The sequence below is a fragment of the Gadus macrocephalus genome, chromosome 9, assembly GCF_031168955.1.
Source record: "Gadus macrocephalus chromosome 9, ASM3116895v1".
NCBI lineage: Eukaryota > Metazoa > Chordata > Actinopteri > Gadiformes > Gadidae > Gadus > Gadus macrocephalus.
This window is the reverse complement of record NC_082390.1, coordinates 16828959-16853201: the sequence shown is the minus strand read 5'-3', so window position 1 is coordinate 16853201 and position 24243 is coordinate 16828959. Positions and strand designations below refer to the sequence as shown.

Here is a 24243-nt window from a genome sequence, read left to right as displayed (position 1 = left end):
TTAATTACTTTGATCTGGATCTCCTTATAATTTAATGCTAATCTTAATCAAGGATGAGGACTATTTCCTCATACACGATACATCATAGCTTTTTGCACGCTGGTTGGGCCCCTTTGTTGTGCAGAATGTCCCCTTTTTATTTTTTCGACCCGCCCACTGCACACGCACATTTTTACTAGTTTTCTATCAATGTTTTCTATGTTGTCATTGTTATAATTATGGCAGTGATGTGCTTCAATTCCATTTTATATAATTTTGTCTAGTGATGGGCACTGCGGCTTGTTGATCATGCCACTCGGAACTTCATTACCCATAACAACCGGTGGCCATTTACGGTCATGAGTCAAATCACGGGATCTTCCAGCCAAACGTAACTATTTTCCGACGCAGCAATATTGTACTTGGATGACAGTATGGCTGGAGAAACGATCGCACCTGACTGGGAGTTTGATCGTTTTGACGATGGGTCACAGAGTAAGTATTGTCTCTTATTCGTGCCAGTCGATTAGCTTCCTGGAAATGTAGCTGCCTGCTACTGTCAGTGACAACTATTAGCATTGCTAGCTTTATTGTTTTTTTGGTGCAATCTATTTATCCTTCTTGTAAATACACTAGTGCTTCCGTCCACGACGAGATAGTGAAACACGTTATCACAGAATGAAGACTGACAATATCGATGTATATAATTTTTGTCAAGATCAGCCAACGCCACATACTACTATTAATATATAACGTTATTGGTCCAAGCTACATTAGCTGAACAACCTGTATCTTAGCAAGTTTACCATTCTGCCAGTCTTGCTGTGCAAAGTTAATGTTTCTGAAGAGTAAATATTGCAACACGCTTGTGCATTCAAATCGTATTTAAAAGAATGTGTCTCATTAGAAATCCACACTGAGGTCCAGCTCAAGAACTATGCGAAGTTCCTCGAGGAGTACACATCCCAGCTGAAAGGCATAGAGGATGCCCTGGATGAGTCCATAGGAGATGTTTGGGATTTCACCCTGGACCCTATTGCACTGAAGGTACAACTGTAAAATCATCATTCCAAACATTTTGTGTGTGTGTGTGTTGGATTTCAGCCGCCGTCTTTATAGTCCTTTTAACTTGAGTCCATTTAGTTTATTTACATTTAAACATTACAATTATTTGATTTCTAGCTTGTTCCACGTGAACAGTCGTCCCTACTGGAGTTAATTAAAACAGACAACAAGGTATGTTGTCCACCCAGAGTAATAACCAAAGAATACCCCTACTGGGTTGTTCACAATTGGGTTGAAGCAGACTTCATTGTTTGTTTTGGGGTTACAGGTTCTGAACAAGGTCATCACAGTATATGCTGCTCTCTGCAGTGAAGTGAAGAAGCTTAAGTATGAGGTAGGATCTCGTTTCCCCTCCATCTAGCTAGTGTTATTCATCAGAGTCTATTCTCAAAGTGACGTTGATGTTCTACTAACCTTTTCCTTTCCCTCCCAGGCAGAAACCAAGTTTTACAATGGTCTGTTGTACTATGGGGAAGGAGGTAATAGCCATATATTATTGTGTATTATTTCAGTCTTGGTAAAGATTTACAAACTATGTGTGCTTTGTTTGCTTACTGTTATTGTTTTGACTTTATTTGTATTTAGTGTCGGACACCAGTGTTGTTGAAGGAGAATCCCAGATTCAGATGGGTAGATTCATATCATTTCTACAGGTATGATTTTATGCTTGTTACAAATCCCTATGAAGCCCTTTCTATTTTCAGGTATTTGTCTTCTACTTTCCCTGTGGTAACATTGTGCTGTGTTCTCTTTAGGAATTGTCCTGTTTCGTGTCCAGATGTTTTGAGGTGGTCGTCAACATTGTGCATCAGCTGGCAGCCCTTTACAATAACAACAAGTAGGATCCATATGCAGTGGCTGTCTCACATAGATGCATGTTACACATATTAGCTGCTATCTGTTTGTATTGGTCATGCTCATATGAGGTAATAGTCTTAACAGTTGTATCACATCAAATCAACCATACTCCCATCTTTTATATCAGAGGTTCAGCGAAAATCATTGAATCATCGGGGGTCCATTTCCAGGTAATTTATATAGCATGCTTTTGTTCTTGCTTTATCCTTGTTTTCTACTCTCACTCAGTTTTGTCACCGTATCGTAATCCACTTGCATTTAATGTTCCTGATGTGTCTACACTCCCCCTTCCTACCAACGTAGACCGTGTATGAGCACCTCGGAGAGCTACTGGTGGTACTGCTGACCCTGGACGAGATCATGGAAAACCATGGTACACTTAAGGAGCACTGGCAGATGTACAAAAGGTAAAGGCACCTTCCTGGTCATGATGGTTAAAATGCAAAAAGTCTGACCAAATAAGTAAAATCGATTGTATGATTGAACATCCCTGGCTCAATCTTTTGATAACAGACTTGTTTTAAGCCTACTACGCTAAGTTTCCATTAATGAGGTAATCGGCCTGTTTCTTAGGTTGCTTAAGTCAGTGCACCATAACCCGGGTAAATTCTCCATCCGGGAAGAGAAGCTGAAACCTTTTGAGAAGCTCCTTCTGAAGCTGGAAGGACAGCTGCTTGATGGAATGATACTACAGGTTAGGCCACAGTGTGTGGAAACTTTAGACTGGTTCAATAAATAAGATAATGGATAATTTTTCCTTTCCTTGGAATTTTCTACTTGTTATTGTATTTTAATCACTACCAATGTTTGCTTGTGTGTGTGTGTAACAGGCTTGTGTGGAGCAGAGGTTCGATGACCCCGCTGAAGGAGTGTCTGTGGCCAAAAACAGTGCATTCGCCGAAGAGTTTGCCTTCAACATACGCACAATATTCACTAATGTGGAGTCCAAGATCGGTACAGTTTTGATTAACTTTATAGCCTGAATCAAGGTTTCTCATCTTTCATTTCGGCAAGATGTTTAGTGTGTGTGTGTGTGTGTGTGTGTGTGTGTGTGTGTGTGTGTGTGTGTGTGTGTGTGTGTGTGTGTGTGTGTGTGTGTGTGTGTGTGTGTGTGTGTGTGTGTGTGTGTGTGTGTGTGTGTGTCTCAGGTGAGCCTTCTGAAATAGACCAAAGGGATAAGTACGCCGGGGTCTGCAGTCTCTTCGTGCTTCACTTTTACATCTTCAGGACCGTTGACAAGAAGCTTTACAAATCTCTCCTGGATGTCTGTAAAAAGGTACGTCCACCAACAGCTTAATTTGCAGAACTGTAACCGTCAATCTTGTAGTAGTAGTCCCTCTAATAGTCCTTTATTAATACTTCTACGTCATGTCAATGTTTAACCAAGGGGGCAGTATAGCGCTTCTGACCTCAATGTACGTGAACCAATAAGCAAATATGGAATTGTGAGACTGAGGCAGCTCAACAGGAAGCATGTTGAAAACCTTTACACTCACGTTTGGCTGTCGAAAATCAAAACACAATGCCTGTTACCTGCTCGACCAATCAGTGAATACTTGATGCAAACCTCACTACGGTGCCTGCTGTTCTATTGAGTTTTACCACTAGAAGCAGGGTGATTGGTGTTAATTAGTCTTCTTTTGTTTGTTTGCTGCCTTTCCTGTCCCAGGTTCCCGCTGTGACGCTGACTGCTAACATCCTCTGGTTCCCCGACAATTTCCTCAGTACCAAGGTGCAGGCGGCGGCCAAGATGCTGGACAAGAAGAGCCTGCAGGCCATCAAGGCACAGAGGGACACGTACCTACTGCACAAGTCCCAGGCGCTCACAAAGTCAGTTTGAGTTTCAACAGTCGGTTGCACTCAGTTTAGTGTAGGGGTGACTGGAAGCAAAGGCCTTAATGATTATTCGTAGTTATTTTTTTTATTTTTTTGATAATTTCTCTCTTCTGAGATCACAAGTGGGCATGTCCACCTAGATGTGTGACGGATAGATGAGCAACGTTTTCTACAGTCCACTGTGTAGGCTGGTAGGCGGATCTATCTAGCCTACATCTAGGTGGACACGCCCACTTTCATTGTCAGAAGAGCCCGATTTTCAAAACGGCTTGTAACGGCTAATCACACTCTCATGGGACCTTGAATCTATGTTTTGTTCCTCTAATGGTTGTTTTTACAAATAACCCAGTATCTGTCAGACTATTTCTGTTTTCCCTAGTTGTTCGTCCTTTTATGTTTATTTTTCTCCCACTCTATATGTATTCCATATATTTATCTATTGATATGAAGAAATCAAGGGCAGCGAAGCTATTTGTCAAGTTGGTTTCTTGCCCTGTTTGTATTCCTTAGGGACGTGCAGTCATACTATGTATTTGTGACCTCCTGGATGATGAAGATGGAGGCCATCCTGTCGAGGGGGCATCGAAGTGAGAAGTTGGCAGAGGACTTAAACGGCAGATGTAATATCTTCCTACAGGTACAGTCAAACCAAGGTCTTCTGTCAAATGATTGGGCTATGCTCTTGAGTAATCGCTATAATGAAGATTAAGTTAGATTTGTTTTTTCATAACCTGCATTGAAGTACTCGACTCCTGGCATCTATTGGTTAAATATATTGATGTTAATATACAAGCCATGTCACATTAAATTATTTCATGTACAGAAACATGTACATTAAGTTGGACAAGATAAAAACCTTCAGTGTTCCTTGTCTGTTCCTCTCCAGGGAATCCTTTATGCCTATAGCATCAGTACCATCATCAAGACCACCATGAACATGTACATGTCCATGCAGCGGCCCATGACCAAGACCTCTGTGAAGGCCCTCTGTCGACTGGTCGAGGTGCTCAAGGTGTGTGATGGCATGAACACGTTTCATCCTCTGAACAATGACCCTGTTTGTCGGTGTCTCTGAAATGACAGCCTTAGTTTAGATTGTTAAACAGAAAGAATAGACACACACTGGCCCCCTGTCAACATCCAGTGGACTTGAGTTCATAGCAGTAAGCAATGTTTTCCTTCTAGCCACTGTCCCTGAATCATCACTGTCCCATCATGTGTCGAAGTGGAGCCCATTTCGAAAACGACATAACAATAAAATATCCAGTCTCGGTGTGACTGCTTCAGTCCTTCTGACCATCACTCATTCCTGATAAAGTTAACTGAGTCAGTTGGTCCCGAGTTAGCTTAGCAAGATAGGCCAGCTGACCGCCTGCGTTCGTTAACGATGAAGCCGCCGACCCAGTTGGCTGTTCAGCCCTCAAAGTGCACGTCCACCTGTTGTGTTGGCAGGCTGTGGAGCACACCTTCCACCGGCGCTCCATGGTGGTGGCGGACTCCGTCTCCCACATAACCCAGCAGCTTCAGTCACAGGCCCTGACCGCCATCGGCGCCGCCAAGGTACGGGAAAAAACACAATTTAGATATGTATTGACATGTATCCGTAGCGGATGCTGACAGTATTTTGAATGCTGTGTTACACTGGGGGCTGGGTGGAGTTCACTCTTGTTGTCACTTCGCTTATATTAACTGCAGGGGCGTGCTTGCGTTATTTAGATGAGTATATAATGACCCACACACTCACACACCCTATCATCGGGTGGCACGAGTTGCGCTCTTGCTACTCTGGAGGTAATAGACACGGGGCTTCTTCTGTGTACCTTAATAAAGCAGATGATAAAGAGAGGGGGTAAAACCAGTGTTGGGGTTAGGGGTTAGGCTTAACCCTTACATTGGCTAAAGGTTAACCCCTTGGCCGATGTGATGCTATTCCATATTAGGGATGTTAACCGATGACCGTTTGGCCAATGGTTGACCGTATCAACGTTAACCGATCAAAATTGTCGCTTGTCGGTAAATAAAAAAAATAGGATGAGGTGACTTATTGGAAGTTGAACGGACACCGCGTCTCTAGCCCACTGTTTAATTTCTCCTCAAGTCTTAATTATTCCCGCATGCAAGCGGCGGAGAATATGATCTCTAAATTATTATGGACATTAGACTAAACGCTATAAGACTACAGTTCGTGAAAAAAATAATCCCTTACCCTCAATTTTTCCGTCTCCTACAAACTAAACAAGCGGCGTCTCTTCTGAGCTGTCATTGTCTTAAATGAGCAGCGGCAATGTTTCAAATGAACTCCTAACGCTGGCCCTCTTCCGATTGGCCCCTTGGTGAATCCCGCGCAGGGTCTCAACCAGGTCCGCGCCATCTCAGACCATTGTGGGCGTTCGAGCACGCTCTCTCTACACACGGTCAACTTGCAGTAAGCATGCCTCGTGTTTCAATTCAAACACAGGTCGGGCCGCGGTTAGAGCCACTGGCTCTCACTCAGAGAGTGTGTGTGTGTGAGAGTCGGAGGCGGAACGGGAGAGAGATACGAAATAGCTGGCGCGGCCCGAAATGGCTGTTATTTCAAATAGCACATTTTAATCTGATCGGTTAACCGGTTAATGAGGCTCGGTGGCCGGTCAAGAATACTTTACATTTTTGCCATCCCTAGTCCATATGCTAATAGAGATGCTAATAGAGATGCTCACTTAAATATGGTCCAAAGCAATCTTGAATGTCGGCAATGTCATCGTTGGGGCAAACCACCAACAGGACTTCAATGTGATCTCAACGTGTCCTCTGTACTTCTTGCAGAGGAGGGTGATCTCTGACAAGAAGTACAGTGAGCAGCGGCTGGACGTCCTGTCGTCACTGGTGCTGGCGGAGAACGCCCTCAACGGGCCCAGCACCCGGGAGCGCCGCCTGGCCATCTCCCTGGCCCTGAGCGTGGGCACCCAGATGGTACGACAGCAGCCCGCCGGGCCCAACGCAAACCACGGATTATGGATGGATGATGGATGGATGATTGATGGGTGGAGGTTGGATGGATGGATGGTGGATGTAAGTTTGTACTATTTGGCCGGTCTTGCTGTTGGTTGACGTGCGGTGGGACACGTGTCTTGGTTCTCTGCAGAAAACCTTCAAGGACGAGGAGCTGCTGCCCTTACAGCTGGTGCTGAAGAAGCTGGATCTGATGAGCGAGCTGAAGGAGAGGTGAGGGGATCACAGTCAGCGTCTTTGCTTGAAGCCAATCTGCCAACACTCAAAAAAACAGCTTTGTTGCCAAAAAAGAGGGAGAATAACCTTAGACGATTTCTTTAGGTAGTCGTCTAAGAATGGATAGGGTTTGCGTCTTATTCTGTTGCCTAGCATTAGGGCTAGCATTCATGAGTTTTATAACCTTTTCCTAGTATCATGACATACGGACACAAAATGTAAGCCAAGAGTACCAAGGGTCCACAGTGGAATACATAATTGACTCGTCTGTTAGGACATTCAATTAGAAAATGTCCCACCATCGTGTGCCAAGGGCTCTTTCCTTGTTCCTCAGGGTCAGGCTCCAGTGTGACTGCAGCTTCCTGTACTGGCACAGGGCTGTGTTTCCCATCTACCTCGACGACGTGTACGACAACGCAGTGGATTCAGCACGGCTACACGTACGCAACACACTGTCTATTTACGATTTCACCAAAGCTAAAAGGGGATGCCTACTATTTAGTAGTTTTGGGTATCAAAGTCTGGCGGTACACGGGGTATTTAGAAATTCCTAAGTTATGCACCCAGAATACAGATGGCGCTGATGAGGGGGTGTTGTGTTGAGGGGATGAGTTGTAGTGCACCGCACACGCCACCAGAGGGCAGGCTCTACTAGTGGAACAGGCTGCAGAGCTAAAGGTGGTGGCACTGGTGACCTCTTGAAATGACTTCCAACAACAAAACGGTTAAATAGCCACAAGATTTGAGTCCACTGCCAGTCTGCCACCTGCAAATCGCCTCGTGTATGTTGGTATCTGCGGTGTCCCTGGCTCCTCCAGAAAGGATCTTTGGAATAAGGAAGCTTATTTCCTATCTATTTGTTATTATATGACATTATTATTATTATTATTTAAGTATTTAAAACCAGCAAGACTTGTCTAGGTAAGATAATTGCATAGAATACACACAGCACTGAAGGCTAGACAGGCAGCTCAACAACAACAACAAATTGGGGGCGGGGCGTCATGTCAGGAATTGTCATTGAGGTATGGAAAAATAGATACCCCCCCCATACCGACTCTTTAATCCAGACTGACTCGTAGGCCAATCAGAAACAGCCTTAAAAAGAGCAGGTGTCTTCTCAAGGATGCCTAAAGGTAGGCTGTGTGATGGAACCTAGTACATTTCGGCTGGTAGTTGGAACACCACTAGCTACGTAGCTACGTAGCTACTACACTACCCTGCATTGTGTTACTGTGAGACCATGCTTCATTCATCGAGGTCCTGGGGAAGGATTTAGTTACGATTTTATTTTATTTTCATGAGTCGTGTGTTTTTGAAATATACTAAATGATTGCCACTATTTCCCTTCACTCCTCCCATGCTCTCTCCGGCGCCCCTCTGTGATTGGCTGAAACAGTACATGTTCACGGCCCTGAGGGACTGCGTGCCGTGCATGTTGCACGCCAAGCACGTGGAGTCATGTGACCAGCTGCTGGAGTGCTACCACGAGGAGATCATGGACGTGTTCCACGAGGTGAGCAGCGGTTAGGGTTAGCAGGGATTCACAGATTTCCCTTCTTTAAGTACAAATACTTGTATTTGGGTACTTGCCGATACCGAGTACCGATTAGTAGTTAGTTATAGCATTACAGTTTAAAGAGCCAGTGAACCCAATGTTTCAACTAGGCTGTTTGGGCTGAGATTCCTAAGACAGATATGTTATGACCCACGGCCACTTTTTGAGTGCCGTCGTTGTATGAGTGTTACAATGAGCAATGTTGTATATGAAACGCACCACACACCACAGCGATATACACTAGCTCTCCGGGAATCCTATCCCCTCAGGCGAGGGTATTAAATAAATTGATTCCCAGACAGCTTCACCATGCACACACACTGTTAAGGTATGCTATAACAAGAGTCTGGCTGTACCCGACTCTGCGTTAAACCGCCTGAACTGCAAATCTACTTGTCCCTGCAACTTCTTGGTCATCTTCAACGTCATCTGAATAATCCATTTCCCTTTCAATAAAATGAATTAGGGCAGGTATTTAGAAATGAAAACTATACATTTTCTGTAACTTTGATTTCATGTTGACACAATTGGGATGTAATCGCTTAGTGCCAAATGCAAGGAAAGATCACTGTGAAAAGTTGGCAAATATTTAACTCGGGGCTACGCAAAAACATGAACACCAGGAAGGTGATTGCCACAAAACAAGCCCACTGTGTAGCTGAGATTCAAGGGAACATGCATGTCTAAAAATGGAATGTCATTGATTGCTGTTTTCTCATGTTTCTTTTCCTTTCTCTTTTTCATTCATACTTTTATGTCGTGGTTGCACAACAAACATGAGCAGCACCTGTTGGACAAGCTGTGCAAGGACATCGAGAAGGACCTGCGTCTCTCGGTCCACACCCACCTGAAGCTGGACGACAGGAACCCCTTCAAGGTGGGCCTGAAGGACCTGGCCCACTTCTTCTCCCTCAAGCCCGTCCGCTTCTTCAACCGCTTCGTGGACATCAAAGGTACGGATGCTGCACCTTCTTTGATTGGTGGAGGCTTGATCCCTACTGTGGAATACTGAACGTGTGTATATATATAACCCTACTGGGAGAAAATGTGACAGGACGTTGAACATTATAAGTTCCGAATCAGAAAGAATTCACCGGGTGATTTGGCACATACAGGAAGGACTTCTGCTTGATCAGTTTAGAATGAGTCGATAACATGGAAGATTTATTTATAAGTCACTTGTCTGGTCACGACCTCCTCGTCTACCCAACGAGAATGTGAGATTGGAAGGAGATGACGATCTGATCTCTTGTGTCTTTGCCTGTGTCTGTGTTGATGTGTTGATGTGTAGCCTATGTGACCCACTACCTGGACCAGACCTTCTACAACCTGACCACGGTGGCGCTGCACGACTGGGCCACCTACAGCGAGATGAGGAACCTGGCGTCCCAGCGCTACGGCCTCAGCATGACCGAGGCCCACCTGCCCAGCCAGACCCTGGAACAGGTGGGCCTCCAAGAAACGCCACACAAAACAAGTGTTGCTGAACTTTACCGTGTCTGTGTGTGCATTTATAGACGTCATTTCGGTATCTTTTTTGTAATTGTTTTATTCTTCTTACTTTCTTATTGTTTTCTTTTAAAGTTGCTCTGTAAGATTTAATTATACATGTATTGTTATTATTTGGTAGACTTATACATTTGTAGTACATGCTGATTGCTACTAACAGAAACAATCGCACCAACCTCATTTGACCGTGTCAACTTCAGATATTGCATTTTGAAAACTTGACTCCGGTGCTTGTGATTAATCAACAACCCACGAGCTGGGCTGTTGGTATGAGCGACCTAATGACATGTTGCAATAAGCCCTTGGTGCATTCATAAGAAAGCAAACCTCAAACACAAGGGGTCAAACTAGGATTGGGGGGGGGGTCAGGTTAAGACGTATGAGGAAGTATGAGGAGGAGAAAAGTGTTTTTAATGTCGTTTGAGTTCGGTCTAGAAACTGCTAGCAACCGATAGAGGAGCAAGTCTTACACATCGGCACTTTAATTCTACTACCGATAGTACTAGTCTGTACTCGCTGCTTCCAGAATTAAAAGTTCCCCATCTTGGATGAATGAAACGCTTGGCTTCTCTTATCAGGGACTGGATGTGTTGGAGATCATGAGGAACATCCATGTGTTTGTCTCCCGCTACCTCTACAACCTCAACAACCAGGTGGGCGCAGATCTCTTCCTGGACCCTTCCTTCTCTTGCAAGACAAGTATCTGGGTGTTGGAAATGTTGGCTAATATCACTGAGGGCATGAGAATACTGCAGCCCATACTACAAAACCTCTCCTCTTGACGTCTGCATTCTCTGTCTCCTGGTTACGGCCCTGTATCCATGTGCCCGCCAACACAAGTGCATTCTTACCTGACATGTTTTTGTTCTCTTTGCACAGATCTTTATTGAGAAGGCCAGTAACAATAAGCACTTGAACACCATTAACATCCGCCACATCGCCAACTCCATCCGCACCCACGGCACCGGCATCATGAACACCACGGTGAGCGCTGTTCAAACGCTAAATAATCATTTAAGGTCACTGTGCTCTATTGATTTGAACCCTTTTTAGATGGCAGCAAAGGCACAAACGTGCTCCAGTATATGGACAATGGTAGGGGTCGACATGCTACCATAATATCTGAGGGGGGCACAAATAGAAGTCATTGTGAGGGGCCCAAAACAAACGTGGGACCCATATTACGACACATTTCTGAAGGCACCACATTTTATACCTGTCCTCCTATCAGCCTACCCACTGGACCGACGGAATGCACAGAATTATATCCACGACGATGACTTCAGTTTGATGTTCAATATTCCCTTTTTTGCATCTTAATCTCAATAGCTCATTGAGAGACACTTTATTGCAGATTAGTGTCGTTTACACATTGGACACTGTTTCACACATATTTTTGTCCGTCACATGATGTCCGTGATGTTAGGAATAAAAACGAAGAATACCAATATCCGCGATCTGAAGACTAATCTCCAAGAATCAGTCCTTTTTCAATTAGCTATTTTGTTATGCAAGCGATGCGCTTCTGACTCGCCATAAACGACGTACTAACTGATAAGCTCATACATTCTGGCTCATCAGCCCGGTGCTAAGCGTGCAGCAGCAGTGGCGCTACTGTGCAAGCAGTCCAGTAATTATGTATTCACGGAAAGCTCACAGATCGGGCTTTTATAGATCTTTTTTTTTTTTCTTGAACTTCAATAAGCGGTTTCGGTTTGGTGTAAATCAGCGTGTGGAAATCCTCAAGATTGATACGGGAGACTGCCGCGGGGCGATCACATAACCTTCTGAGAATATAAAATCTGGAACTGGGCCAACGGGTTTGACGGGTTTGAACGGGCCCCGCGGTGGGCCGGTTCACGTCTCTTTATAACCTCGGAGCACATCTTAATCCTGGGCCCTCTCGCTCCTCCCTCAGGTGAACTTCACCTACCAGTTCCTCCGCAAGAAGTTCTACATCTTCAGCCAGTTCATGTACGACGAGCACATCAAGTCCAGGCTGATCAAGGACATCCGCTTCTACAGGGAGACCAAGGACGAGTCCGACCAGAAGGTAAAGCCCCCCCCCCCCCGCCCCCAGACCAAGACCCCCTCGTACGCTCTGAGAGGCTGAGATCATGTCGCACATGCCCGGCCACGCCACTACGCAGCCCCCGACCCCAGCCGTGGACGTGGGGGACTGGTGAATGCCTCCATTATACAGGGGAAGACGGTGGATTTCCAGTGAACAGCTGGGGCTTTATCAGAGCCCATTTGAAGCGGTACAGTGCTGCCGGCTTTGAGTGGCTCGTGATTTACTGACCACAGTGGAGCACTTCATTGGCTTCAAAGGCTTTAGTGTCTGGAGCCTACGTTTTTTCCCTTGGGCAATTTTTCAAATGATCCCAGTGTATTAATGATTCCTGCTAGCTTTTAATGTATTCAAGGAAGACGAAGTGCATAAAGAAGAGCTTATGCATCTGCAGTATGGGTCATTTTAGAAGATGATCATGTAAATCAATTGGAGTTTCTCAAGGGCAGCACTTGGTTGTAACCTTTTAAAGTAATTTAAAAGGTTGCTTTATCTTTTGTAAACGGGCTCCATAAATCTACCATCTGTGGCCGACACAACGCAGAAGTGTTTGCAGAGCATCAGTCCCAGAGTGTATATTCAAATATAAAAAAAAAAGAAAGGACCTTCCTGCCTCCTGATTTCTATCGTGCTCCTGTGTCTGCATTGTGTCCCAAGTACCCTTTTGACCGAGCTGAGAAGTTCAACCGCGGCATCCGAAAGCTGGGCATCACCCCCGATGGCCAGAGCTACCTGGACCAGTTCAGACAGCTCATCAGCCAGATAGGTGAGCACAGTCCACTGGGGCGTGGTGCCGGGCATACTGGTGCTGCTGGGTGCCGGTGATGCGTTTCATTGCTCACAATTTCATTGCTCACACGTATTGCACACAATCTGTTTTTCAAGAATCTGTGTTGAAAAGCTTAGAATTTGAGTCTGTACTCTGACCTTGCGGGAGCCATTGTATTCTCACCAGCATGAATCGGTCTCCTCTTCTTCTTCTTCTTCTCCCAGGTAACGCCATGGGCTACGTGCGTATGATCCGCTCTGGAGGACTTCACTGCTGCAGCAGCGCTATCAGGTACACCCCGCGTTGAGTGGCACAGGTGGCTCGGGACACCCTTTACTTTGTGTTATCAGTTTGGCTCCAATGATTATGAGTACAAGACGGTTGAGGTAAAGTGATTATCATGCCTCTTTCTGTTTCACAACGATGCTCTCCTTTTGTTTAAAAGCCAAATGACTGGATGAGCTTTTCAGAGTCAATGAGTAATCGCATTCAATAATCGTGATCTCAATACTGACACAAAGGATCGTGATTATGATATTTGCAACAGTCAAGCACCTTTTATTGGTGGGAGGATTCCCTGTGTTACAAAGACAGAGCATGTCATCATTTGAATGTATGTAAAATGGTTTGGCTTCAGCCTAAGCTAGTACAAAGCATGTTTTGGGGATGATACCTGACGTTCTTTGCATAGGAAATTATCTGGTAAGCACAACCCACACAGCAAACCTATGCAATAGCTTCAGTATGGATATTATTAAGGATTCATTACGATGAAAACGTATGGCTTGTTGAAGCTGTGTGTTAATGGGACTTTGCAGGTTTGTCCCAGATCTGGAGGACATTGTCAACTTTGAGGAGATGGTGAAAGAAGAGGGGCTGTCAGAGGAGACCCAGAAAGCTGCCAGGTAGAGCTGCCTCCCACCACACCAATAATAAACCCATGCTGCCGCATCGGTCACTGGTTCACACTACCCCCCCCCCCAATGAGCGACATCAAGAGCTCCGCTAATGCGCTGTAATGAGGCCTGTGATCCGAGGCTTTGCCCCGTGTGTTTCCCAGTGTTCTGGATGCCGTCCTGGGGGACCTCACCAGTAACTCTGCCGAGGGAACCGAGTACTTCAAGAAGCTAGTGGGAGTGTTTGCGCCCGAGTTCCGGAGCGCCAAGAACATGCATCTGCGGAACTTCTACATGATCGTTCCACCACTGGCAAGTGATTTGTGTGTGTGTGTGTGTGTGTGTGTGTGTGTGTGTGTGTGTGTGTGTGTGTGTGTGTGTGTGTGTGTGTGTGTGTGTGTGTGTGTGTGTGTGTGTGTGTGTGTGTGTGTGTGTGTGTGTGTGTGTGTGTGTGTGTGTGTGTGTGGGGGGAAGTCTTCCTCTCTGTGTGGCTCTCATGCTCTCTTGGATTGTGACGCCGTTCCTCAGGCGGTGAACTTTGTGGAGCACTCCATCGGCTGTAAGGAGAAGCTCAACAAGAAGAACAAGAGTGGGGCGGCCTTTACGGACGACGGCTTCGCCATGGGTGAGGGCCCAGGACGTCCCACCCCTTACCCAGCCTTCGAGTCCCTCCTGATTACATGACCTCGCAATCTGTTTGGCTTACACGGCTACGCCTGGCCCTCCGCATCCATTTCCAGAAATGGCGATTTAATCGGGGCCAATCAGGGAACGTAAAATGCGGGCAACGTAACGGCATCTCCCATAGCAACGAGCAGAAACGTTAACCTTAGTAGACACAGCCAGCCACGTTATTCAGTGACCCAATGACAACTATTTAACCAGAACAAGAGTATGCACCCGCAGAGTTGATCTTTATCCTGCCTCTCCCCTGAACCCTGTGCCCTGGGGGCGCGGCCTGCTTTATTACGCAGCCTGTCTGAAGGGGTTACGGTCGAGGTGAGTCCTCCCGCCCACATCCATATTAAATGGCTCGAGGTCCGGACAGATCTGTGTAGCGACACAGAATGTGAGGTCACGTGATCAGGATGGTCCCTACTAGGCTAACCCCCACTACCCTTACTACCACACCTCACAGCTCTACTCTCGACGGCAAGATGACTACAAAGCCTCACCCTTTTTAATCCTTCCACATTTTTTAAAAAACAAATTCCCTGTTTTCGCCCTTCGTGCTTGTGTTTTGCGTCAGGTGTGGCCTATATCCTGAAGCTCCTGGACCAGTACCTGGAGTTTGACTCCCTGCACTGGTTCCAAGCCGTCCGGGACAAGTACATAAAGGAGATGAACGCAGTGGTAAAGGAGCAGAGCGTTCAGGCCACCAGCCAGGACGAGAAGCTCCTGCAGACCATGAACCTCACCCAGAAGAGACTGGAAATCTACCTCCAGGTGTGCAGTCTCTCTCTCTCTCTCTCTCTGTGTCTGTGTCTGTGTCTGTGTCTGTGTCTGTGTAAGCCTGTTAACGTCCTTGTGCTTCCCCTGCAGGAGTTTGAGCTCCTGCACTTCTCCTTGAGCAGCGCCAGGATCTTCTTCAGAGCCGACAAGACGGCGGCTGAGGAGATCCAGGAGAAGAGAGATAGAGGTGAGGGGGTCAACAAAGCGTTTTCTAGTGATTAGGGGGACTGTTAGGCCAAAACGTTCTGGGTTTGAATCCAAATGCCACACAGTCTATCAACAGCAATCCCTGAGCAAGATGCCCTAACCCCTACCCGATCATTTAATTATCTGTATCTATAGGAACCTCACTGTAATTCGCAGTGAGATTCCTGACTTGACAGTTTCGTGACAATGTTCTTCTTTCCCTTTTGATAAGAATCGAACAAAGCAGATGGATCGTCGGTAGGCTCCAACCCTACAGAAGCGGCCGCAAAGTGACCTTCAACGGGAGAGAGTACTGTAGCGTTAGACGGCGTGTCATGTCAGCGATGTCAGGCACAGAAGAAGAGCAGAATCCGTCGGGTACCACTGTGAATGAAGACGCCCCCGGTCTGTGGTGTAACTAGTCAGGGACTGATTCGCCATTTTTGGACGGACCCATCTGGACGTCAATGCAGCCGTTCTGCTTTTATTTTATTTTTACTCTATTTACTCTATTGCATTCAGTTATATCACAAGTGAGATTGTACCATTGGATGGCAAAAAATGAAAACATCTTTCTTCTAGATTGTGACTTTAGCCTTCAGAGTAGACTGTTTACACAATACTAACATTCCTGTAGCCATTGACAATAATGTTATTTTTTCATAGTGCAACTCGTGGCTAAAATTTTACTTTCCAATTATTTGTTATTAATGTCATTGCTTTGATTGTATGCATTGTTCTTTGCACAGATTTCTAATGTTGGCGGTTTGTAATTGTTTATTCCTCCTGTATTATCTACGCTTTCACCCATCCATGCTTAGATATGGTCATTCTGATTTCATAATTGTATGGTAGCCTGTCTTAAAGCAATGCCTTTTGGATGAATTAGAATCCATTTGTCTGACATTTTGAATGTTCTCAAATTGCACATTGAACTTGTGTTGGTGCCGTCTTTGTTTGTGCCATTTTGGAGATTTTGAGTTTATTCGTTGACATTCATTCATGATTGCTTGGAGTAGCTACATGCTTGCTTGTTCAGTAAGCAGGAGATATCTATAGCACAGATGCTCCATCAATACTCTCCCTTAACTGTCATTTTTATAAATGTTTCCTGAAATATTACGCATAATATGCAGCCTAAAACAGCACCAGATTAGAAAATGATTTGAAATGGGACTCGCCATGTTGAAATGAAGGATTGTCTAGTGTCTAGACAATCTCCTTAATGACCTGTATCTATATTCACTGAACTGATTTAGGATGAGTAGAAATAACCATTTTTGTAAATATTTACAGGATGACTTGACGTGTGTTGATTCCAAACCTGACCCCTGTTGAACTGAAAATAAAGTCAGTTGATGGTATTTTATACACGATTAAGTGTAATTATTTTTCCCATTTCTGAAAAGGTTAATTCAAATGGCCTATTTGATGAGCGGAGAATGGTTATTGTCCGTTGCAAAACAAGAAAAGACAAAGTTGTTCAGGAAAGCCTTTTCTGCTTTAATACAAATAAAAGCTTAACTTCAGAAAATACAAGATCAGTCTGGAGTATTTTTTTTTCTCAAATTGTCAATTTTCTTTTTCCTATGAAATATTGCTGTTTAAACAGCTTAAAATGAAACGCCGTTCTACGTTGAACTCAGTAATCGCTTTTTAAACTACCACCCCACCCTCCCAGAATAAGGTAATTTTCCTTGTTTGAAACATTTTAATTTTGATTTATTTTTGTTGCAAGTGCCCACACTAATCGACACCCTGACCAGCAGATCCAGAAATGTCCTGTTATATCCACATATTGCATCCATGCTCTCCTCATAAAAACGAGGTACAAGGCTGGGCAATTTTTTTTCCAAAATAGATGTCATATATATATACATACATATATATATATAGCAATCATATATACACATTCGTACATCCATATACTCATTCATGTGATGCCAAGAAACTAAAAATAAATGTACACATTTATTACAAAATTGTGACAAAGACTGGAAAATGTTTTGCTTGCTGTAAAACGACGCTTGGTAGTTAACCTCAGAGGACTGGTTGGCCTATGAAAACTCACAGTCCCTAATGTGTCCATGGTATAGTCAACACACAAACAACAGAGAGGCAAAAGGGGGTCAGACAGCTCGAGAGACAGACTAGAGAAAATCCATATTTGAGGAGTTGTTCTTGAGGAAAATTTCGGCAGGAAGGTTTGGAGAAAATGACCAGGGATGTATGTGGATAAAATGGTTGTTTTTGCCCCCCCGAAAAAGGAAGTGGGAGTGTTATTACATGAAAAAGCACAAACCGATTTTGTGTTCTTTTATTACTAAATATAGTGCAACAATAAACATTGCATTTTGTTCACCCTTTTACTTTACTTCAGAGGATGGCACTTTGGTAACGATACCGTCCTCGCCTTTTTATCTGTCCTTAACACTTGCTGGAAAGTCTGAGGCATCACCCTTGTTCTGTCTCTGTTAAGTATGCCACACTGTCAGTCCTCTTGCCTTGGGGCAACAAAAGGCTCCAGAGATGTAAACATAACAGACCCTGCTCAAAAACAAAACAAAATAAACAGGAGGAAAAAAAAAAAAAAAAAGAAAAAAAGAAGAAAAGGTACTAAAAACAGAACAGAAGTGTTGGTGTTTTGGGCAGCATGTAATTTTGGAACGGCAGGGCAATTCTGCTCCGCTCTTCCATGGTGGCAACCACTCCCTCCCCCTCCCTCCCTCCCCCCCCCCCCCTCCCCCCTCCCCAAATCCCAAAGTCAATTAGCCGAATCCTCGAGGAATAAAAACCAAGGACAGGGTGGTGTGCAGGAACAGCTGTAACTGGTACTGGTCGGGGCCTTAGAAGGCCTGCTGGGCTGGGTTGTAGTTGAATGTTGTCGGCACCAGAGGCCTCTCTTCCAGCTTGTCGTACTCCAGATGAAATTCCTTGAAACAGAGGAAACAGATATGTGATACGACGCCGCTTGGTCACGTCTGCTCTGCAGCGTCAGCGGTTCTAAAGAGGCCGGGTATGAGCATGGTGTCGCAGTGTGAACAGAGGAGGAAACCGAGCGGGAGAGCCCCGTGTGAGGGAGGAGGAGCGGTCCTGTTACCTTGGCTACTTTCCTCCAGTTAAGACAATCAAAGAAGTAATAGGTTCCCCTCTCGTAGGTGTTGGTCTTTAGTGTGGGCTCCATGCCGGGCGCCCTCGTGATCCAAACCCGCTCTTCTTTGTGGTACCGCCAGTCACGATTAAACCTGAAAGGGGGGGGGGGTTGGAGGAGAAGGAGCTGGTCACCCATCCGTATCTAGAGAACCGCTGGACTTGAAAAGACATCCCTCCCACAAATCGATTGAAAGTCCCACCCTTTAACTTTGGTATTACAAATCTATTGAGGACCCAGAAGTCAAAAGTAGTCTTCAGGTTTGATTTGAAAGAACGAATGCAAAAAGACGTGGTACTCACAGCTCCACTGCTGCCAGAAGCTGTAGCAGATCTCCACCATTCATGTAGTACAGATAGAACAGCAGGTCTTCACCGTATCGGGCCAACTTAATTGAAGCCAACTTGCCAAAATAAAATACAAATATGATCAGTTCATATGGTATGGGATTCAGATATTGGTCTGTATTTACATAGACGTCTCCATTTTCTGAACTATTTGTTTAGTCCATGGCGTGTCTGTTTACCTTGTCCCTTATGTGAATATTGGTTAAGTACTCCGATGGAACATGGAAATCTGAAGGAAGAAAACAGACGCGCACACATTGAGGTGACCGTGACATGATTACACAATATGCTGCCACACCACAGCAAGGCTTTTATCCTGAGATATTGAAACTGAGCCCCGTACTAAACCCGGTCAAAGGGCCGGCAAACATTTCGGCAACAAGCGGCGGCTATTTAACTATGTATCGTGATGCCAGCAGAGGCTGAAGAGTGGCCCTGTAGTGCTCTGCAGTCTTTAAGAGGCCTCCGGAGACGAGGCACATAAACAAGGAGGGTTGAACTAGTCTGCAAACCAAGAAGTGCTTGAGACTTTGGCTCAATCTGACCTGTTCCAATGGGGATTGGGTGCAATCAGGTGTGGATCTAATGGGTTAAAGGTCATACCGATGTCTTGGGGTCGACAAGGTGCTGAAGCCCAGGGCGATGCAAACTTGGGGTACAGGTTTCTGGCGAAGAAACAGGATTGCAACACAAACAATCAGACACAAGTACTAAAAAGAAACTAGTTGCCGATGAGCCGCAAAAGGGAACCCAATGTGCTGAGATGCAGTCAATATTGGGCTGATGCTGCAGTCTTACTCTGGTGAGTTGAGGTTGAGTCCCAGTGTTGTGAGGTCGCTTCCCAGCGCAAGATGGACCATTCCGGGATCCGTCTCTGCCGCCCGAATAAACGTCAGCAGTCCAATCATCCCAAACTGGTCCGTCACCATCCCTGAGGGAATGTTCGTCACCCGGCCTAGAGTTTTTTGTATTATGCAAACGTTTAGCACAAGGGCACACACACACACACACCTTAACAAAACAGCCTTTCACGGCCGAATTGAAGGGTATAGGACTATATTTGTATACTTCCTGAATGCACCAATTTGCTTGTGGGTGAAAATTACCTAAAATGATTAAACATTACAATGTTTAATCATAAAAATATTCACTATTACGCTGCTGCTCGCTCAATTACTTGACCACTACTGTAGGAAACATTTAACTATATGACGTACTACCAGTACACGGGATACACATCTCCAGCATTATCCACATGATATGGCCATGCAATGGGAGCGTCTGAGTCTGCAGAGAGAGGACTCACCATCCGGCAGCACCTGGATGCCCTTCTTCTGATTGTTGTTGTTCTGTGCCGAGCCCGTCTTGTCTCCGGGAAACTTGGGCCCATCTGCATTGGATGTGCTCTTTCCTGTAGAGTTCAAGTTCTGTGGGAGAAGCAATTACAGTTAGTTACAAACTTATGAATATTAGAATATAGGATGTAGAGGTGCAAACACACTAGATACACCCCCCCAGTGCTCCGAGAATGCAGGGCTTCTACTTGCGGGCCCCACTCACAGTTTTGTTATCATCGTTGCTCAACGTGGGGTCCTTGTAGTTGGGCCCTGGTAGCGCGGGGAAGTCCTCGTTGTGGATGGAGAAGTCCTGTGTCTGTTCAGTGGATGGTTTTGTCACCATGCCAACTTTTGAAGAAAAAAACGGAGGGAAAGTGGGAGGCCGGAGTTACATTTTGTTTCGGCCGGAGCAGCAGTTGGCCATCTGGCTGGAGTACAGGTTTCACATGTTAACGGTGGTTGCGTGGCCATAGAGGCGGCTCTGGCCGGCCGGTGGCCTCACCATAGGGAGCCCTTCCAGCCAGCGGGTTGAGCAGTGGTGTGGGGTTTCCGCTACCTTCTCTTCGACTCCTGTCTGCCAGCGCGGGGAAGTCGGACAGATCCAATCCGGTTACATTTTCACTCCCGTCTGCAAATAGAAGAGGCAGACTTGTATTACACACGTTCACTTATCGCCGTCATGCGATTATTAGATAACCAATATATTATGTCCACAGTGGTGGAAAAACAAAAAAGTGACTTTTGACTGGGCGCACTCAATTCCAAAACATACAAACCTGTGCCGTTGAAGATGTTGCTTGATAAAGAGTTGTTCATCCCAAAAGCTTGATTGCGATTCATTCCAAACCCTGACATGCTGTAGTCACACAAAAAAAAGAAGAGAATCTCAAACTACTATGCAACCAATTGCAGCTGTTGAGCGACAGTACACTGCCAAACAAACATACCCCCCCGTCCCCCATAATAAACCAAGCTCCATAACTCCATTTCCGCATGACTTTCATCCACACAGCCGGGTCGGGCCCAACGTACCTGTTTATGGTGAAGGGCTGGCGTGCTGGTTGCTGTTTGGGCATACAGATGATGCTCGGGGAGCTGCGGTTGGGGCTGCCCAGCCCTGAGCTGCCCATGCTGTTGGTCCTACCCGTCATACCGATGCCCTGCCCCACCTGGGCGTGGTTCAGCATGTTCCTCGAGTTCATCGGCAAAGTCCCCCTGTGGAAGGGATAGAGGCACGTCTGAACAGGTGCGTCTGGCCGCCTTTGTGTGCATCAAAGAAACAAAAAACAACAACACAATCTCCAAGCTGTATGGAGGTGTCTGAATTCACGTGTTCAAGGATGGCAGATGGGAAGTTATCGTCAGACTTCTATCATGCCCATTTCACCCACAAACATGGAGACGGAGACGCAACTTTAGAACAAGGAAATGGGTGCAAAACACCTGCAGTGGTCACGCACCTGCTTGGTGATGGTGGGGTATGGAGGGACATGGAGGGTACCCCCGTTGTGGGCGTAATGTGACTTGGTAGCTGGGAGCCCTGCGATAAATTGCGATTTAACTGAGGCGTGTTGTTACCCATTCCCCTTATCGAGAACCCGAGGGCGCCTAAACAGAGAGAAAGAGAAAGAGAAAGAAAGGGGGAAATGGAAACCGTTATAATAGTTCAATTGTCTAAAGTTTGACATTTTTGCTATGAATGATGGCCCGGGGTTGAGCTGTTGTTTGGTTAAGTTAGATCAGCCGTAAGTATGGCCCAACGAATCTACCGGCAACATGTCCCGGTTGCAGTATTTTTTTGTTTTGATTCAAGCAATGTGCCAGTTTCTCATCGCAACATAACCACAATACCGCTTCCTCTGCTGAGGTGACGCTGTTGCGATGACAATTATCCTGTTACTTTTTAACAACTTAAGCTTTGCAAGCTCACTTTGTGGACCATACAAACTGGCACCAAGCTGTGACAGTTGACCTGATGATGATGGCGAAGGAGACGACAGCATCTGAAACAAATACAATATTATGAAAGTACTGGTCACTCTAAAGTAAACAAATGAGTACAACAGTGAAAAGCAATGCAGAGGCAATGATGCCCAAACTTACATCCTTGTCCGTCCGATGTGGGAACATCGACGGCTGGTTGTAGTACATGCTTTCATCGGGAAAGTCGTTATCGACTACCTCGACAAACTCTACAAACTTCTTTCTAGAACCGAACATGCCTTCGTCACCTGCATGAAAGGAAAAACCTGCTTGAGTCAGGGGCTGTTACAGCTTTAACTACAGAATTAGTACCAACGTTGTTTAACGTACAGAATAAAGGTTCAAAACTCCCATTATCTTCATAGATAATGAACTTCGGTCGAGCGGATATTTTTGATACTTTCAACCTAACAATACATCTTTACAAAAGGTAAACAAAGACCCCGACCGTTTTGGTGCGTTAACAATGTACTAAAAAAATGTAAATTGTAAGGGTCCATTGATGACAGAGACCTATGTTCATTATATAATGGGTTTTATAGTTGCGGTGCTATTCCAAAAGCATTATTCTGTCCGTTTTCACAGTTCATTTACAGTACTTTAAAAAGTAAACGATTTTAATGCAATAACCATTTAACGATGCAATTTCCCAAACTAACGAGCTAACTCTGTTTAGCACACAGTGCAGCTAATGCTAGTTGTTGTGCAGTCGCTCCGCGTTAGCATAGCTAACGTCAATTAGCAAGCGGACTAACACCAACGCTAACCAACAAATGCTCATTTTACTCAGCGTAGTGTTCAAAAACACACCGTACCATTTACAATCGTGTAAATAGAAACACCAACATTTAGCCAGTAGCAGCCTTTTCAACATCATAGATTAATCTAGGCCTGCATAGCCTTCATTTATCCACGGCCAGCTGCCGTTTTCTTGTCTCCATTTACGCTTGGTTTGCAGCGAGCACCAGACTAAACAGATGCAGCAAACAGTCGGCTGCTCAATTCATCAATTCGCAAAAATCACGAATGGACGGATACGGGGGGGTAACCAAGACGAATATTCCACTCTATATCGTTTAATGTTCTCTAAACAATGAAATCCTGGTGAAAAAACGAACATCCTCACCGCATCAATTTCCCTTCTCTTCTTTTGATCCAAGATGGCTGTGTGTATTCTCAATCCAGAGAATAGCCTTTACCCTCTGACCTTAGAACCTGCTGCCCATTTCCGTACACCGAGTTAGCGCAGTCTGTAACATTTGTGTGCGTCTCTCTGGCTCTATGTCAAAAAAATTTAAATAAACCGTCACAAAGCTAATTTGCTTTGTGATATCATGTTTAGCGTTTTATTTGTTAACAAAACGCAAAATTCCCCGATGTTATCCCTTCCATATTCGAACAGTCGAATCGTGTTATTCTCTCTCACTCACAATTGCAATAATATCATAGAATTTATTTAATAAAGTAAATCGTTGTACAATTTCAGTGTGATTTAATGTAAAATTCATGCATGCAAAACATATTCCAATTAAATTAGAATATATTACTACCATTACTATTACTACTAAAGGCACATGTGAAAATAACACTAACATTATCCATTAGTTTGTAGTGTTATTAATAGATGAATAGGTCTACTCTTTACAAAGACAATGCTATATAAAACGTTGAAGCATAATATTTGCTGTGTTCATAGCTTTCTTATTGCCTGCCAGAGGCCCAAATGTGAAAGTAGATAAGCAGAAGGACAAGTTCTAAAAAAAAAAAGTGTGTTAATAGAAGTGAGATGAGATGGGGTAGCTGGTCCCCTTAAAGATAAGGAAAATAAAATCCTGCCCAGTGTTCTCTTGTTAGAAAATAGCCCAAATGATTATGAGATAGCAGAGGCGAATAAGATTATTTCCAGTTAAATTAACCTGTATTTGCCTCACATGATTAATAAAGCTTCATATTGTGTTTACTTTAATTTCCTGTTTGAATCCAACTATAGGCTCCATGTGCATTTCTCAAACAGCATCACAATATGGTGCTGAGAAAAC

General features: G+C 44.8%; 2 protein-coding genes across 5 annotated transcripts; one reads left to right on the top strand and one right to left on the bottom strand.

The window, feature by feature from the left end:
* Positions 1–313: 313 nt before the first annotated feature.
* On the top strand, positions 314–16925 carry washc4 (WASH complex subunit 4). Of its 2 annotated transcripts, XR_009527325.1 has the most exons (34): positions 314–474; positions 887–1026; positions 1162–1215; positions 1313–1378; positions 1478–1523; positions 1630–1697; positions 1800–1882; positions 2030–2072; positions 2206–2309; positions 2476–2596; positions 2733–2856; positions 3051–3178; positions 3572–3732; positions 4249–4375; positions 4625–4750; positions 5191–5298; positions 6544–6690; positions 6863–6942; positions 7280–7385; positions 8345–8461; positions 9288–9456; positions 9795–9949; positions 10591–10665; positions 10892–10996; positions 11931–12065; positions 12741–12849; positions 13077–13143; positions 13671–13757; positions 13913–14060; positions 14277–14373; positions 14998–15194; positions 15291–15387; positions 15619–15737; positions 15819–16925. XR_009527325.1 is itself a non-coding variant. In XM_060061198.1 (33 exons), exons 1-33 carry the CDS (start codon positions 414–416, stop codon positions 15678–15680), a joined length of 3513 nt encoding a protein of 1170 aa, XP_059917181.1. In that variant the 5' UTR covers positions 314–413; the 3' UTR covers positions 15681–16925. The 2 variants fall into 2 exon arrangements, 1 of the variants encoding a protein (XP_059917181.1); XM_060061198.1 differs by having other exon boundaries at positions 15619–16925.
* Positions 16926–17687: 762 nt separating this feature from the next.
* cnot2 (CCR4-NOT transcription complex, subunit 2) lies at positions 17688–23462 on the bottom strand. 3 transcript variants are annotated; one of them, XM_060061205.1, is made up of 15 exons: positions 23331–23462; positions 22325–22452; positions 22152–22224; positions 21682–21829; positions 21254–21436; positions 20998–21077; positions 20724–20849; positions 20445–20569; positions 20191–20311; positions 19683–19839; positions 19488–19549; positions 19064–19113; positions 18840–18940; positions 18487–18631; positions 17688–18319 (listed from the first exon to the last, which is right to left on the bottom strand). In XM_060061205.1, exons 2-15 carry the CDS (start codon positions 22439–22441, stop codon positions 18233–18235), a joined length of 1575 nt encoding a protein of 524 aa, XP_059917188.1. In that variant the 5' UTR covers positions 22442–22452; positions 23331–23462; the 3' UTR covers positions 17688–18232. The 3 variants fall into 3 exon arrangements, with proteins under 3 accessions (XP_059917188.1, XP_059917189.1, XP_059917190.1); XM_060061206.1 differs by having other exon boundaries at positions 22194–22224; XM_060061207.1 differs by lacking the exon at positions 23331–23462 and adding an exon at positions 23020–23294.
* Positions 23463–24243: the final 781 nt, after the last annotated feature.